This window comes from Poromitra crassiceps (assembly GCF_964638095.1).
Source record: "Poromitra crassiceps genome assembly, chromosome: 13".
NCBI classification, from domain to species: Eukaryota; Metazoa; Chordata; class Actinopteri; order Beryciformes; family Melamphaidae; genus Poromitra; species Poromitra crassiceps.
Genome location: NC_139644.1, coordinates 8810111 through 8828840, shown reverse-complemented (window position 1 = coordinate 8828840; position 18730 = coordinate 8810111). Strand labels below are relative to the sequence as shown.

Here is an 18730-nt window from a genome sequence, read left to right as displayed (position 1 = left end):
TCAATACAGTTTGGTGACTTCGACACGGCCTTCTCCAAAATAACAGTGGGGACCAGTTCTTCAGAGTTCCAAAAAAACTATTGACACCATGATTTAGTAGAAATCTTTGCTACAGCTGATTGATTTAAACACATATTGCTGTGTAGGTATTTCTATTCACGGTGTGATTGATTGGCTGTTCTTGTTTTGAGTTCAGTTGTTTTGGAGAAGGCTGAAATGGAGTTGTGCTGCCAATATGAGGCTGAGTAGATGACTAGATGATGACAGACTTTTCTTTTTGGGTGAACTATTCCTTTAAACTTTCTTTAACTTTGTCCCCACTCAGAGAAACCAACCAACCAACCAACCAACCAACCAACCAACCAACCAACCAACCAACCAACCAACCAACCCAACCATGAGAAACAGGCTGCTTTAGAGGTAGCAGCATGGAGACGCCTGTAAACGCTTCAGACAAACAGCCGATTGTATCAGGATGTGAATCAAAACACAGAGAGAGAGGGAGAGGGAGAGGGAGAGGGAGAAGAGAGAGAGAGGGAGAGGGAGAGAGGGAGAGGGAGGGGGAGAGAGAGAGAGGAGGAGAGAGAGATGGAGAGAGGGAGAGGGGGAGAGAGAGAGGGAAAGAGAGAGAGAGTCTGTGTGAGTAAATGAGTGGGCGCTGGTCCAACAGAGAGCAGCAGGAGTTTTAATTAACAAGTGTGTTTTTAATGAACCTGAGCTGCAGGCACAAATGACATCCACTGTGTTCAGCTTCCACTATACCCGGCCTTCGAGCCAGGCACCAACACCGCCAGGGTCACGGGTTCAACTCCCTGTGGTGTGACTGCCTCAACTCTCATCCAGTCTCAGAAACATCTCAAATCTTGAGGAACAAGTCTCAAGTCACGTTAGGCATCAATGCCAAGTCTCAAGTGTACAACAGCAAGTCAGAGCTTAAAGAAAACGAAATGTATATTCTGAATTTTCAATGCAATATGGGATAAAGGTAAGATCACCATGAGTTTGATTTCTAGAATCAGTTTCAACTTCAACAAATGGCAAATAAATTAAATCATGACATACAAATTCAGAAATGTAAATGCAGGCATCTGCTGGAACAAATCTCGTCACTTTCAATATAATCATTTACACAGACACAAGATCTCAAGTCAAGACTTATAGAAACCTTTTCCACTAATCAAAGTACAATTCAGTGCCAAGTCCCAAGTCACCAGAACTGCAAGTCAAGTCATGTCTTGTCTTCATGCAGCAAACAGTATGAGACTGGAGTCCTCACCTCCATGAGAGCAGTTGAACTCTCAAGTCACTGCAGAGCAAAGTCAAATGCTCTGAGGTGTAAGACGGTCCCTTACATGTCCCTTTAGTTACCAAGACGGTCCCTTACATGTCCCTTTAGTTACCAAGACGGTCCCTTACATGTCCCTTTAGTTACCAAGACGGTCCCTTACATGTCCCTTTAGTTACCAAGACGGTCCCTTACATGTCCCTTTAGTTACCAAGACGGTCCCTTACATGTCCCTTTAGTTACCAAGATGGTCACTTACATGTCCCTTTAGTTACCAAGATGGTCACTTACATATCCCTTTAGTTACCAAGATGGTCCCTTACATGTCCCTTTAGTTACCATGGCAACATTATGAAAGGGGACACTTTGTCTTACTCAATGGCAGCAGCACACAATTAAAACCCATTTAAACTAAAAAAGGATATTGGGGAAGTGGAGTCCTATAGTCTGACAAGCGCCTCTCTCAGACTGGCTCATCTAGATTTCAGAGATATTGAATAATTAAGTTCAGCTTATGGTTTTTATTTCCCAAAGTGTATATTTACGGATTTTAGGAATAGAAATACCCCTCTGTCTCTCATATCCTCTTACTGAATTTGTTGTAAAACACTGCTAGCTGGGTCAAGCTGGGTCTATTGTGCGTAATGATGCAAATGTAAAGCATGTAATGATGCAAATGTCAAGCTTATTGTATTGTCTGTAGGAGGGGTTGTTTTAAGTGTATGCTTTCAGTTTATTAGGATTATAAGAGTCATACATGACTGGCTGTAATGCACATGGTAAAATATGCAGACTTTATTCAGTATTTGGACAAGGCAAGGCCGCATCGTCGCGTGTGTTTATGTGGGGAACGTTACACACGTAAATGTATAACCATCGATCTGCTCCGCATTTGGACAAGACAGGTAATTAGCGAAGGAGCAGATGATGAAAGCCAAGCTGGTGCAGTGACGAAGAGACTGTGCTGCTGCTCGTCCTGAGAACTAACGCTGACGGTGACTTTACCCAAACCCTCCTCCACTGCTCTGCTAACTCTATAGCCTCAGCTGTTCACATTGGCCTTTGTTTAGCCTCTGCATCTGCTCATTTATTGTTATGATGCACGGTATATCAGCAGACTTATCGGTATAGGCCGATGTTCGTCATTTTTTTTATGTATCAGCATTGGTCCTATAATAGCGGTTACCGGTATCAGCCAAAATGTTCACATTGACAGGAAACAATGTGGTACATTTGATGTATGGGCTTTTCCAAATGTTTTGGAATTAAAGAACTGCATTACTTTTTCAAATTCACTGTGTTTACATGTGTTTTTCAATATGTACAACATTTGATTATCATACAACTAGATCATAATCGCTGCGTTTCCCAAAAGCTTCTTAGCGCTAAGAAGCTTTGTTAACCCTTCTTAAGGCTCCTGTAAGAAGCAAACGCGTTTCCCAATTGCTTCTTAGCCTAAGATGATCTTTCGTTAAGAAGGCATGCGTTTCCCAAAAGCTTCTTAGCGCTAAGAAGCTTCTTTGACCCTTCTTAAGGCTCCCATAAGAAGCCAACGAAGCCAACGCGTTTCCCGATTGCTTCTTAGCCTAAGATGATCTTTTGTTAAGAAGGTTTTGTAAGAAGGGTCTGGAACAATCTTAACACCAGCTTCTTAGCCCTAAGAAGCTTCAACAAAGAAGCTTCTTAAGGAGTTAAGAAGGAGTTAAGAAGGCTCCAAAGAAGTGTTTCCCAAACGCCTTCTTAACAGCCTTCTTAACACCGCTAAAGAAGGCTCTTAAGAAGGGTTCTGTGAAAGGTGCTATATAAATCCACAACATTCTTATTATAAAAGGAATCCATTCTGATTTAGAGGAATATAGCGTACGGTAAAACATTTAAAACACAAGTAACCATATTACATAGAGGAGAGATTTTCAAGTGTTCCCCAATTTTAAACATTAAAGGGTGCATGAAAGAAAGGAAAAAGGGGAAAATGCAACAGTGGACACTATATTATTATCTCCTTTTGCCTGACGCGGCTGAATCTGCAAGTGTTTTGTCATTAAGAAGGTGTTAAGAATGCCCCAGACCCTTAACGTCTTAACGAAAGATCATCTTAGGCTAAGAAGCAATCGGGAAACGCATTGGCTTCGTTGGCTTCTTACGGGAGCCTTAAGAAGGGTCAAAGAAGCTTCTTAACGCTAAGAAGCTTTTGGGAAACGCATGCCTTCTTAACGAAAGATCATCTTAGGCAAGAAGCAATTGGGAAACGCGTTTGCTTCTTACGGAGGGTTAAAGAAGCTTCTTAGCGCTAAGAAGCTTTTGGGAAGCGCAGCCCAAGATCAGTTATCGGTATTTGCCAACATTTTCATATTGGTGCAGCCCTTTTTTTAACTGTTTTCTGTTCTCATTGTTGTGTTTTTATGTATTCTTGTTCTTATGCCTTTTTTTAAACTGTTTCTACTTTTCTGTCCTGTAGCTATTTTACTGTGAATACATTTGTGAATTTGCTCTAGAAGGTGCTATAAATACACTTTACTCACTGGAGAGGAGTATTGTTCAGGACAATTGTCAATGGCCGGGTTTCCCAAAAGGTTTTTAGCGCTAAGAAGCTTCTTAGACCCTTCTTAAGGCTCCCGTAAGAAGCAAACGCGTTTCCCGATTGCTTTTTAGCCTAAGACGATCTTTCGTTAAGAAGGTTTTGTAAGAAGGGTCTGCATGGGGCGTTCTTAACACCTTCTTAGCGACGAAATGCTTGCAGATCCAGCCACGTCACGCAAAAGGAGATCTTAATATCCTTGCATATCTATTTCCCCCATTCACGCCACCAAGTTATGTTATATTATTTCATTTCATGTTTTCATTGTCTTATTTGTCTGATTTCATCCAGGTCATTGGTCATTATTTGCGTCAGTTAGTTGACGTTTTCAGATATTCTTCTGCGTGTGTAATGCTTCTGTGGGGGAACCTGGTCTTTCATATTTGTAATGGGCAATGCGAGCAAGGCTATTTAATTTGTTTAGCACATTACATACACATTGCAAATTTATGGTACATAACGTTATCCTACATGGAATATAAGCAGAACAGCAGGGGAATGGCAGTATTCAGCCCGCAGTTAGTATTATAATCGCGTTCAGGCGCCATTTTTAGCGTTATTTATTGATGCGGGTGAGTAGGACGCCACTTGTTACATCAAAACTTCATTTGGGAGCATGTAATTATGTGGAACAATCGATTAGCCTGGCATCGATTGATTTGTTTTCAGCACCGAGATGGTGGACAGCTCCAGTTAAGATGCTTCTTAAGAGCCTTCTTTAGCGTCGTCTTAAGAAGGGCATTAAGGAACGCGTTTGGGAAACACTCTTTTGTTAAGGCTCCGTCTTAGCTGACCTCTTCTTTTGGAGCCTTTTTTAACTCCTTAAGAACGTTCTTATTTGGGAAACGCGGCCATGTCTGTCTTGACCATGTTGTAAGAGCTGTCATGTAAAATGTGTGGTGGCAGTGCACTCTAGTGAGTCACAAATTAAGTCACAAGTTTGATCCCAACAGCATAAGACTGGAGGAGAGCCTGGAATGTAAATGTAGCTTCAGACAGTGTGTGCATGTGATGCAGGTGAAGACGTGTCTGACAACCATCAGGTCCAAAAGTGCAAGGGAGATATAAATATCCTATGGCTGCCATGGCAACCAGGGATTTTGAATGAGTCAAGCATTATTAAACTGATTGTTTTAAGCTGTGCTGTTGAATGTTAAATGTCTATCACTGAAATAAACGATTTGTAAGATTGAATGAATGAAATCTCTGCAACAATTTGCACTGCGATTTTCAAGTAAATTTTACTGCTGAAATGCTAAGTACAACGCACTTGCCAGTATCAAGTAAAATCTACTTACCACAAAGCTTAAGTCATGAAGATATTAAGTAAATGTTACTTAATTATATTTGTTACACATTATACTTTTTTAAACAATACAAGCTCTCTAAATTTAAAATATAAAAGGAGCATAATGTCTATATGTTTGAGGAAAAATAGATGCAGTTTGAGCTACAATTTTCCCATATCCACTATGTTACAATGGGGCGATATAGACTATAATCTCGATATGATTCGATGCACAATGTGGTACAAAATAATAATAAACAAGACAACACCTGACTGTGCAGGACACACATCTTTCAAGTGATGCGATTGGCTGCTATGTAAACAACGAGTTAAAAATGTCATTAAAAAGTGACAATAATATTATTTGGATGGAGAGCTTGTCATGGTCAAGAGTCTCATTAGTGTTTACAGCAGAATGGTGCCGATATCACCGTTCATTCTGACCCACAATAGCTATTGTGACGTTTTTTGCATCAGGATAATTGAATTTTGATATATCGTCCCATCTAAATATCTACATATTGCTGTTTTAATCAACCCCTCTCCAGCTGTAGGTCGTATGAGGCTGGGAAATTGAGCCAAAGAAATTGGCTGTAGCTAGCAAAGTAGTTTAGCACTTTGGCAGTTAACCAAACACCATTTGGAGGTCTATTGTATTCTAGTTGGCTGGTCAAATCGCCTACTGGGGGTGGCTGGTGAAACGAGACTTTTAGGCTATCAGCCGCAGTGGGCAGCAAACAGAAAATTAACTTCCCTGTCCTGGATTTTAGGCGTGTTTAAATGGTTGTAAAGTGAATGCTTCCCCTGTAGCACAGCATGCTAACATGGCTGGAGAAGGCTGTGCTGGGACGCTTTTCAACAAGGCAATCAGGAAGGGCAGAGTCTGTTTACTCTACCATCCCCGCCTGTCCAAATACTGTCCGGCATAGCTGCACTCACACACACACACACACACACACACACACACACACACACACACACACACACACACACACACACACACACACACACACACACACACACACACACACACACACACACACACACACACACCACAGCCTGCACACTGCACTATACAATAGCCTATATACTTTGGGGTTTAGGCCACATTTGAAAACAAAATTTTAAATGATACAATGATACAGTATCAAACAATGGCTGGCATTGAAGTAAATTCGATTATTTTTTATTGTCTATCTTGAACCATCTAATTACAAAATAATAATGTTCAAAATAATAACGTTTATATTATTATCTACATTTGTAGCCTATTTCATTGAGCAGGCAACATCGTATAATAATACTTAAACGTTTTAAGTCATACTTTTTATTTTAAATTTCACATTCCCAACTGCAGTTGGACTGCAGTGGCCTGTAGCTGACCCTGCCCTCTGCCTGTCTGTCTCTCTGTCTGTCAGGTGAGTGTGGGAGCGGAGATATCCCCGCCGTGCCCCGGGGTTACAGTGCCCTGAACTCGGCCTGTTATGACTAAGTGGCCCGGGGCCTCCGGAGGTCTCCCCGACTGGACATGCAGGGTCCAGCAGCCTGGCAGCCGGGGTCAAGGGGGGGCTAGGAGGGAGCGAAGGGGGGAGGGGGGGGGGGGGGGCACGGGTCAGCCTCTGGCTTCACAGCCAGTGGAGCTCATCGGTCAGCAGAGCGCTGCTGTCCCCTGGTTGAACTCTGTGCTGTGGGCAGCTTGGCCAGCGCGCTGCCCCTGCCTGGACATCGATTTATTTTCCACTCCTCCACCTCTCTTCAATGTTCAATACCTCTCCATCTTTCTCTCCACCTCTCCCTCCCTCCCTTCAATACCCGCGCTTATATTTCACCCATTTGTTTCTGTTACCTCGCCACGCATCACGCTGCTGGGCCGGGGGGCGCTCCAGCAGAACCGCTGTCCCTTCTTTAATCCCGGCCAGATTGATTTGTGCAGGGGTCAAGCGGCAGTGAGCGCGCTCCTGAGGCCTGAGCGCGAACGGATAGCGGCCGATCGTTGGCTAGTTCATTTGGAGAAGCCTCGCGGATCGTTTGTTTTCCAGGCAAATTGTTTTGGAGCGCAACCGAGAGAGAATCATTAACCAGCGCTCCCCAGCGCTTTTAATTTTTCTTTTTCACGAGCCACCCGCCCCCCCTCTCTCTCTCCAATTCAGCGTCGAATTATTCATATTCCCTCTGCAGTCTCATAGCCCGTTCGCACCTGGGCCGAAAAAGAAAGGAAGAAAAAACAATGCATGCAACAATATCTCATTAAAAGCTATAAGCCGCAGCACCACTTTATAACCACAGAAACCCAGCCGAGATAAAAATCTGCATAATAAGCTCTGGGTGAACCAGGAATTATTCAACCGGGCCATTCTGTCACACACAGCTCCGCCATTTCTGACTCTCCCAAATAATGTGCTGGTTAAGGTTGGAGTATAGTTGCATCACCACAGAAGCGAGTTAAAAAAAATAGCTGAAAGTAAAATTCACAAAAACGAAAGGTAAAATACTTTAGATTGCTGTGGATACAGAATAAAATAGAATAGAATAGAATAGAATAGAATAAACAATTATTTATTGGCCAAGGTATGTTTGCACATACAAGGAAATTGACTTCGTTGGTTGGTGCAAATGTAAAATATATGCACACATGAGAAAACACACAAACTATAAACAAATATACAATTGTATGAAAAGATTCGAGGATATTAACAGATAATAAACAGTATTTCAACCAAGTTAACCTAAAAAATGCAATTTAACTGAATTATATTAGTTATTTTCTTATAGTATAGCCACTATACTGAGCCCCATACTGAGCAGACTAATGCATGTGCAACAACTTCCTTGTTGACTCATATAAACAATAGGAGGCTATATTGAGGGAACAGCCAGAGTTAATATGGCTTTACAGAACACACGAGTGCACAATAAGGTGCTGTTGGTTGAAACGCTCATATGCATGCATGTTAATAAGCAACTAATAGTAAATATTATGTTCTCCAATCTAAAGTGTTACCAAACTAAAATATCAATAGCATAGGGTCATAGGGCAATTATCCGCCTAAACAAAAGCAGTGCGTAAAAGACGCATGACGCCATATTTTACGCACAGCAACAGATGCAGAACAGGCTGCTGCAGGCCGCAAGCGGGATGATGACGCGTTGCGGGGGTGACACAGGGACGGTTGAACAGTTGAACAAACTGCCGAAAAAAACAAACACATAAAAACACAACACGTAGCCGTGGAGCCTGCGCGCACACACACACACCTCGCACCTCACACCTCGCACCTCACAACACAAACACCGCTCCAAAAGTCCCCACGGCCATAAATGCCCCTTCTCCCCTACGCGTGACCTCGACAAATGCGCAAGGGGCAATAAAACCATAAAAACGCCACGGAGGCATCAGACCCGCACACACACATCAGAGAGAGAGAGAGAGAGAGAGACACACACACACACACACACACACAGAGAGAGAGAGAGAGAGAGATGAACAAATACAAATAATAACATAATCCTGTCTTACCTCACACGCTGCCACCTTCACCAACTTCTTGCCCATCTTCTTCTCTGTGGTGTGAAGGCTCTCTGACTGGTTTGTTGCATGGGGAGTCGTTTCTTTGGGACAGAGATTCTCTTCTTTCCAATGGAAGAAGAAAAAGTTTTTTTCTTCTCTTTTGGTAACACTTGTGGGGTGTAAAAAAGGGTTGCAGATGGGGTGGGAAGGGGGGGGCGAGGGAGTGTGTGTGTGTGTGTGTGTGTGTGTGTGTGGGGGGGGGGGGGGGGGGGGGCATGTCTTCAAGTGTCTTCCAAGACGTCTTCTTCTCATTCTCTCTCTGTCTCCCTCTCTCTCGTGGCAGAAGGGGTCTTGCCGCCTGTGTGTGGCTGCCGAATGACAATAGAGGAGAGGAGAAGTGTTTAAAGAAGAACAAGGTGATTAATGGTTATTTCTTGTATAATTCTCACATTTTTCTTGAGGTGCCTTCCCTCTGTCCTGTCCGGGAAATAATGGCGGTGAACTTTTTAAGACCGGGGGGGGGGGGGGGGGGTTTGGGCTGCTCACTGAAAGCTGTTCCTCTCTCTCTCCATTCACTGCAGCGCAGAAGGCCCGGCTGATAAAAGGGGGCTAACAGAATGAGAATTCCTCGGTGGATTTGATTGTGTCGCGGTGTCACCCCGCACGCAAATTCATTTATTTTAGAGCGCTGGAGGGGCTTCTGGTTTATTGTGAAGGCACATATGTGTGGAGGGGGGATGGGGTGCGGGGGGTGGGGGTATCTAGTGTCTGTGTAGCTGTTCCAATAGCCTATAGGACGTGGAAATCACAACATTTGGACACCAATATTATCTATAGCCTACCTCTCCCTGTGAAGAGAGAGGGGGGCTAAAGATATTAAAACCAAGCAATAACTATAGGCAGGTTCATCCGGCTCGTCTCCAGCCATCAGGACCGCCAGTGAAAATGAAATATAAGGGGATATTGGAATGAAATCACGCCCCAGTCATTTCCAGCAGGGCGGTTAAGAATAAACAGATGAAATAAAGCACTGAAATAGAGATATATATATTTTTAAATACTCTAACATTGGAATATTCAAAATCTTAGGGTCTGGATATACGAATCACGTGAAAAGGAAGTGAATCTTTGCTTTGGCGCAGTGTGTCAGTGTATGGGGATGTGTTTTACGCACGGCACGGGCACATATATCCAGCTGTATAGTGCGATAGTTTGTGGTTTTGCGCTCGAGGAGCCTTTCTTTCATAAATAGGAAGAAAACAGATAAATGGGCAGAGGGAGACTCCGTGGCGCGAGGCCCGGGGAGAAATCAACCAACAAGTAATAGAGAATCTTCTCCAGCGCGAGGAAGGCGAGCGGACCAATTTGGGGAGCATTTTTTTTTTTTTTTTTTTAGTTTAAAGTTCATCGGGAGGAATGCTATTTTCTCTCTCTCCCCCTCTCTCTCGCTCTCTATTTTTCGATACCTGCTCTAAGAAAAGAAAATGAAAATTAATACGGGAGCCGCGCCTTACAAAAGAAGCCATTCGTCTTGTTGATTATCTATTTGGTTGTCAGGGTTTGAGCTATGGCGCCGGCCCGCTCCCTTTTTGTAATATATAAAAAAATAAAACACACACACGCGCACATGCATGCACGCACGCGCACGCATGCACGCACGCACACGCGCACGCACGCACACACACACACACACACACACACACACACACACACACACACACACACACACACACACACACACACACACACACACACACACACACACACACACACACACACACACACACACACACACACACAGAGGTGCAGGAAACACCGACAGAAAAAACTGTTGTGCAAAAATTACACCCATTAAAGCATTAAAAGAACACGAGGCAAGAAACTATTTAACTTTTTTTCCTTTTCCTTTTTTCACTGGAACAGAGGGGAGAGGGTGGGCGCGCCCGGCCCGGTGCCGCGCGCGTCTGCAGCAGCCGTTAAATTAACAGGAGAACGGGAGTGAAACGGAGGGACGGTTTGTGATTTAAAACGAGATTACAGGACGTAATGTACCAAGATCACTCATGGCCGGGACAGATTAATCATCCCAGGCCGCTGATTCCACCAGACAGGCCGCTACACGGGAAGCAAAACCAACACCCAAATTAAATGAAATTATTTATTGTGTGCGTGTGTGTGTGTGTGTGTGTGTGTGTGTGTGTGTGTGTGTGTGCGTGTGTGCGTGCGTGCGTGTGTGTGTGTGTGTGTGTGTGTGTGTGTGCGTGTGTGTGTGTGTGTTGTAAAAACCTTATATAAAACCAAAACACAGCTATGAAGAGAAACACGTATAACCAATTTTACATTTTCAGACCACAGCAAACCCAATACCTCGAAACTAGACCAAATAATTCATGGAAAATAGCAAAATGGCATTGCTTTCAAAACAAATATGTATATTTAAAAAATCCTTTGTCTGAGAGAGAGAGGGAGAGAGAGATAGCGAGAGAGAGAGAGAGAGAGAGAGAGAGAGAGAGAGAGAGAGAAAGAGATGCGGACAAAGACAGCGCAGAATAGGAATCGACGCTTTTTCAGCAATTTATTTAAATTTCTATGAACTATTTACAAATAATAAGGAGATAAACACCGAGGAGGCACAAGCAGAGGGAGAGGTGCAACGTACAAATATAGGGGAGAGGAAGAGGAGCAAATACATTTTAAACAATACCACCATCATCATCATCATCATTATCAGCAATAGAAGTGTTCTTTGGAATGTAAATAAAATAATCATAATAATTAAAAACACTTGAATAAAATATCTAAAAATGGCACAGGGTGAGAAGAAAACAGAAAAGAGAAGAAAGGAAAGGACAAAGAGTCAACGTGTGCGCGCATTTTATGTGCCGAGAAAAAGAGATTTATCTTGAAAAAGCAATAGAGATATAAAATAAATCAACACCATTCAGTCATGCAATATACGCACCCTTTTTTCTCTCTGAATGCCCCTGGCCAGAACAATTGCCTATTATTAAATTACACTTTTTGTTTTTGTTTTGTTTTCACATACAATAAAATGAATAACTCTTAATGTATTGCAGGTAATAATAACTCGCCACATAATCTTCCAAAATAAAAAAAGCTCGAAAAACACTGTCACTTCATGAAACGAGCCAAAAAGAAAATTAATAAAAAAATAAAAAATATATAAGTACAATTGAGGTAATAGGTAGTACATTGTATAGTGCTGCGTTTATAATGCTTATGGTTATCTGTACCAGGATTTTGGTTTGGGATACAACTTCTATTATTTAGTTAGAAACCCTGTTTTATTTATTTCTTCTAAATCCCCTGTCTGTCTTTTTGTCTGTCTGTTCTGTCTGTCTGTTTGTTCTGACTGTCTGTCTGTCTGTCTGTTCTGTCTGTCTGTCTGTTCTGTCTGTCTGTCTGTTTGTTCTGTCTGTCTGTTCTGACTGTCTGTCTGTCTGTTATCCGTTCTGTTCTGTCTGTCTGTCTGTCTGTCTGTCTGTCTGTCTGTCTGTCTGTCTGTCTGTCTGTCTGTCTGTCTGTCTGTCTGTCTGTCTCTTCCCTGTATCTCAAATGAACAATCAAAGGACCTCGATTTAGAAAAAAAGCAAGCCACGCTCCTTAACATTCTCAGCAATAATAGCATACATATATCATTCATTTTCATACCATCAACATAAAACAATAATACAAATACAAAAATAAACAGCAATTTCGTTTTGCCGTTTCGCTTTACAAAACAAGAATACCGGGGATCATTAGAATTCGAGGGAAAAACTTCATGTTTCATTTTGGCTGATACCGGAGGTTAAAGGCAATCTTATTATATTTCAGAGTATTATGAGGACGGATAGGTAGTGTTAGGGCTAAAAGGACTGTAAGAACACGTCTCTTGACGAAAACGAGAGTCTCATTTATTAAAGTGTGTGCGTGCGTGTGTGTGTGTGTGCGTGTGCGTGTGCGCGGGGGGGGGGGGGGGGGGGTGGAGGGGTGGTGGTGGTGGTGGTGGATGGGGGTGTAATGGGCAGAGCCGCGCGCGGTTCACCCCTTTGCTTTGTACCCGCAGAGTAAACATGACAAATGGGGTCCGAGTTTGGCATGATTAAAGATGAAAACGAGGATCCATCTTCACCAAAAATCACGGATAAAAAAAAACCTTACACACACACACACACACACACACACACACACACACACACACACACACACACACACACACACACACACACACACACACACACACACACACACACACACACACACACACACACAATCTGCCTACCGCCTTCTGCTCTGTCAGAGAGAGAGAGAGAGAGTCTGAGGTGAGAGATAGGCTAATATGAAAACAGGGTGAGAGAGAGAGGGAGAGGGATAAAAGCAAGGAGCGTCTGTTTGTTTTTCATCCCCTATACTCCTCTTCACCCACTTAATTTGCTCAATTCATGTTTCTGTAGCTCTCTCTCTCTCTCTCTCTTTCTCTCTCTCTCTTTCTCTCTCTCTCTTTCTCTCTCTCTCTCTCTCTCTCTCTCTCTCTCTCTCTCTCTCTCTCCCTCCCTCCAGTCTACCAGCAGGACGGATGAGGCTGGACAGACAGACAGACAGATAGACAGACAGTCCGGTCCCGTCGGTCAGGTCCGGTCCAGTCAGATCCGGTCCAGTCCAGTCCGGTCCGGTCCGGTCCCTTCTGATCCAAAGTGCATCATGCCGGGTTACATGTGGCATAACGGGGACATCAGGCGCGTGGGTTAGTAGTGGTGGCTCCGGGGTCGCATTCCGTTTGGTTAAAGGGAGTGAAGGGCCTGGGGGCGATGGACCAAGGCTGTTCAGTCCTATAGGGCCCGGGGAGAGCAACAGTCTCATGGAACCGCTTTGTGAAGCACCTTTGGGGACCTCCGTAACGCTCTGCGGAGCCTCCGGTCTTTTATGGAACATAACACTCAGCAGCTGTGGGTTCAGGGAAAGGTCAAGGGCGCGTCGTCCACAACGAGTTGGGAAGAACAGTAGTATCACCCAGGGGGGGCAGTACCACCCGGGGGGGTATGTTTAGGCATTGGGTAGGTGCATGCTCTTAAGCTTTATGCATTGGGTGGATATGGTTAGGGTTAGGGTCTCCAGGGGAGACCGGGGACGAAGACCAGGGGATCTTCAAGCCCCAAGCCCAAGCCCCTATCCCAATGGTGGTACTACTATCCCTTGGGCAGTACTATCGTATCTCCCAACTCGTTCTGGACGACGAGCCTGAGGGCGTGCTTGACCTTTGCCTGAACCCACAGCTGCGGAGTGCCTCTGTCCGTGCTGCATTCCATAAAACGCCGGAGGCTCCGTGGAGCGTTACGGAGGTCGCCAAAGGTGCTTGCTAAAGCAGGGCTCTGAGACGAGTTCGGAGTGAGAACGGGATGGGGAGAGGCGTTCCTAGGTTCCCGGAGAGACATTCAGTTTGGGTAAAGGGCCAAGGGAGAGGGGGGTGACTGCCTCTCCTGGGGCCTCCTCGTAGCCAAACCGCACACGACCCCGGGGCCGGGGGCAGCCGGTGAACCGGGCTATAGGGGCCCAGTGGAGCGGGTCTGAGAGCCGGCCAGCGCCTGGGAGTTTGTGTTGTTATTGTTGTTGTTATTGTTGTTTGTTGTCGTCCCGGAGCGGATCTTGGTATTGGGCAGCTTGTGGTCCTTCTTCCACTTCATCCTGCGGTTCTGGAACCAGATCTTGATCTGGCGCTCGGACAGGACCAGCGTGTGAGCGATCTCCACCCGCCGCCGCCGCGTCAGGTAACGGTTGTAGTGGAACTCCTTCTCCAGCTCCAGGACCTGCTGCCGTGTGTAGGCCGTCCGCGAGCGCTTGATCTCGCCCCCGGTGTAATTTGGATTCACTGTGGGAGAAGATGGGAATAAGAATATTAATTAAAGTACATCAATCTTTACTACACAACAGCAGCAACAACCACAATAACACCACCTTCAATAACAATAATAACACAAAACAGATATGGCCTATCACTGCTGCTGCTGCTACTACTACTAATACTAGCCTACTAATAGTAATAAGTAAGTAAGCAGTGGGTAGCGCTTGCCCCTCCCCCACTACCCCCAATGAGGTGCCCTTGAGCAAGGCCCCTAACCCCAACCACTCCAGTGGAGCTGCTCAGTGGCCAGCATCAGACTGTGGTTGTACTGGTCAGCTTCCAGGTATGTGTGTGTGTGTGTGTGTGTGTGTGTGTGTGTGTGTGTGTGCGTGCATGCGTGCGCGCGCGCGCGCGTGTGTGTGTGTGTGTGAATGTGAGGGCTGAAGAGCATTGGTCTCTCAGTGAGACTCCCTAAATACATGTTAAAGGTAACTAATAGTAAGTAAGTAAAGCTTATTCACACATCACCTTTCACAAAGAGTCACAAATTGCTTTACAGGAGTAAAATAGGTAGGGTAATATAAAACCAATAGAGAGGCAAAGTGAATGTCACTTCCTGCTTCAGCACTGACTGTACCAGAGATTTTCCTCCGCAATTTATTTTCCCATAGACATTTCGTAAAATGCTTATAAAAATAGTTTTACTAGGTCAAACCAAACGGTTCAGCTATATTTAGAATCGGGAGAGACCACATAACATTTCACTTGGACCAAAAAAAAAGAAAAGCATAATCGAACAAATATTTTCTTTAAACCCAATTTGTTTTACATTTTGGTCCGAGTGAAATGTTATGCGATCTCTCCTGTTTCTAAATATATCTGTACCGTTTGGTTTGGAACAAGTAAAACTATTTTTCTAAGCATTTTAGGAAATGTCTATGTGAAAATAAATGGCGGATGAAAATCTCTGGTGCAGTGCTGAAGCAGGAAGTGACGTTCCACTTTGGCTCAAAAAAGACAAATATAGCCTACTAGTAGCCTATTCATACTAATACCATTAGTAGCCTATAATGTGGTAGACCTAGGCCAAGGATACTGATGATGATAATGATAATAATGATGACAATAACGATATTAATTATGATAATAATGATAATAATAATAATAATAATAATAATAATAATAATAATAATAATAATAATAATAATAATAATAATACGCCAAATCTCCTCTGTGGTTCAGACCGCAGTGGGGAATAACCTTGCTCTGGCTGGTCAGTAGAAGGGGATAACTATAGGGATAACTATATAATATAACAATAGAATATAACCAGCAGTTTGAACTCAAAGAGAATAACAATAACACAACGTTATTAAAGAATAAAAAACGATGCAATTATCATCATTGGCTTACACCATTAAGAAAAACAATAGGCTTACAAAAAGAACAAGGTGCCCTATTGTTTCATCAGCAGCAGTGTGAGCTCACTCGGTCTACACGACGCAGCAGCTCGACAGTGTTCAATAGACAACAGCAGCAAAAATACATGCAGCCACATAGCCACGTCACTGCTATTTTGCATCTATTGTACTAAAATAGATAGCCTATATATCAGCCATGTTATTAGCCTATTTCTGATCTTCTATCATTGTAACAGGAGTAGATACGACCCGTCACGATTTCTCCTCATAGGCTGATGCTATTATTGTGTACAGTATTTTCTGTGTGTGTGTGTGTGCGTGTGTGTGTGTGTGTGTGTGTGTGTGTGTGTGTGTGTGTGTGTGTGTGTGTGTGTGTAGCTATGTGTGTGTGGACTGTTGTAACGCGTCATGTTGGCCCTGGGGCGCAGTAAAGCGTCGTGCTCCTCTCTGCACAAATGTGTCCAAATGTTGTGATTTGAAGGCAACCCGGCCACACACGCGCATTCCTGTCGGCACGCTCCCCCAAATAATGATACAAAAAAATAAAAAAATGAAATAGGCTATGTGTGTATCACAGCAACAACAACAACAACAACAACAAGGCAAGTCCATGAACGGCGGGTGGGGGGAATTTAAAGGAATATAACCTCGCCTTGAATTGCGTTGAGTGAGCAGATGCCACGGGTGAGCGCGAGGATGCATTGTCTGTTTTATAAGGTGGTGAAGAATAGGAGGGGGGCGGGGGGGGGGGGGTCTCTGAATGGCCGCCTGGGTAATGATTCAACAAATCCAAAAAAAGACTACAACCAAATAGCAGCAGCCGAGTAGAATATAGCCGAGCCGAGCCCATTGTCTGCAAAGCAGGTATACATGTTGAAGATGGGAAGGCAGAAGTGCTTTTACCCGCTCATAATAATAAATGCCCTCGTGTCCTTCATAATAACGGTGACTTTGCAAAAGTGGCGTTTTTTGTCGCCGCCCGAACACGCGCCCGCCTGCACGGTTTCCCCTATAAGCAGCACACAGCAGTCCATTACCGGGGCGCAACATCCAGCCTGCAAGACCTAATAGACTCCCCAAGTTATTCGCTTCTGCATTAGTGTTTTACGGCCGGGCTCCATAAACATGAATATTTTAGGTGCCATAAAACTTTCCTCCCCCGGAACAACTGAGGGAAGAGTCGACAGAGTAAAGTACACCGTTTATACAAGCCGGCCACTTAAAATCAAATTACCAAAGCATAAAAGCTAACTTATGGCCGGGCTGAGTTGTCATAAGGCTGGGGATGAGAGCAGACGAGCCTGCGATCGGACTTCAGGAGGAAGCTCGGCTCGGCTGGCGGAGAGGTGCTATAAAAATTTATGGAGGGTGTAATTATATTGGCCCTGCAAACAGGCGATCGTAAATCTCGACCCAAGGGCTGCGAGGGGAAGCCCGGACAGACATGTAGGCTGACTGCAGGCGGCACAAAGACGCACACAGGCAGGCAGGCAGAGAGAGGCAGAGAGGCAGGCAGGGGGAGAGAGAGAGAGAGAAGTTTGGAGGCGCGCACTCACCGATGTTTACATGGACTTTCTTCATCCACGGGTAGACCACCGGGTCCTTGCGTCCGCTCACCGGGGAAGAAGCGCTCGTTTGGCCGCCGCAGGAAGGCGGCACGGGAGGCGGGCTGGGAGTGACCGAGTCGCAGTGCCGGTGGCTCTGCTCCGGGAGAGGCGCGCTCTGCAGCGCGGACACCGGCACGGGCAGGACGCTGTGACCGCGGGGCGACATCACCACCGAGGCGGGCTGGCCGGGCGCGCTGTGGCACGGCGTGTAGGGCGGCTCGGCTCGGTGGTGGGCAGCAGCGTGGTGGTGCGGGTGGTAGAGGGAGTCCTGTGGCTGGAAGGCGGCGGCAGCAGCCTCTGTCTGCCGCTGGGAGCTGCTGTAGTAGTCCGGAGAGTGGCTGCTGGGCAGATAGTCGCTCTGAGAATACTCCTCGCACGGGGGGAACTTCGGGTCCACATAGTTGGAGTTGATCAAATAGGAGCTCATGGCCATTAATTTCAGTCTTTTTGTGGAATTGCACACACTCGGAAAATATATAACTAAAATTTATATCTTATCCCTTTACTCTTCGGTTATTCCCGTTCCCGTTGAACCCTCCTACTTTTCTGTCAAGTGAACAAAGTTAAGAGGCCACGTGACGGCGGCCGGCCAATGGCGCGCGCCCCCGTGACGAACCCCGGATAAGGAAATGGGATTAGGCATAACACGGGCTCCCCGCACGCGCATCATCATATGGCTCAGTTTGTGGGCATTCACAGTCTTACAATACTTTGCTCTCTCTATCTGACTCTCTCTCTCTCTCTCTCTCTCTGGCACGCATGCGATGCAAAGCGAGAGAATCACAACAATAACAAAGCAACTCACTCCACGCGCCGAAAATACATTCGACGCGCTCGCGTACGCACGCACGCGTGCGCACACACACACACACACACACACACACACACACACACACACACACACACACACACACACACACACACACACACACACACACACACACACACACATGCTGTGGCTTGCCCCCCCCCCCATGCTTGTACAGTACAGCAGGAAGACAAGTAGTGAACCCTTTCTGCCTCTCACACTTTTGGCAGCAACTTCAAATAGAGAAAATAAAGCAAAGGACACAGTAGAAAGAAAAGGCTTGAGGGGATTTAAAGTGGCGCCTAGTCTACCCTTGGGTGTGTGTATCGCTGTGTGTGTCTGTGTGTGTGTGTGTGTGTGTGTGTGTGTGTGTGCCAACGCGTTTCTTTTTAA

General features: G+C 45.0%; 1 protein-coding gene across 1 annotated transcript; it reads right to left on the bottom strand.

The window, feature by feature from the left end:
* Positions 1 to 14202: 14202 nt before the first annotated feature.
* On the bottom strand, positions 14203 to 17962 carry hoxb4a (homeobox B4a; the record flags this gene model as incomplete). Its single annotated transcript, XM_083648947.1, has 2 exons — positions 14203 to 14528; positions 17479 to 17962. The coding sequence occupies 2 exons, from the start codon at positions 17960 to 17962 to the stop codon at positions 14203 to 14205; spliced, it is 810 nt and encodes a 269-aa protein (XP_083505073.1).
* Between the last annotated feature and the right edge of the window lie 768 nt (positions 17963 to 18730).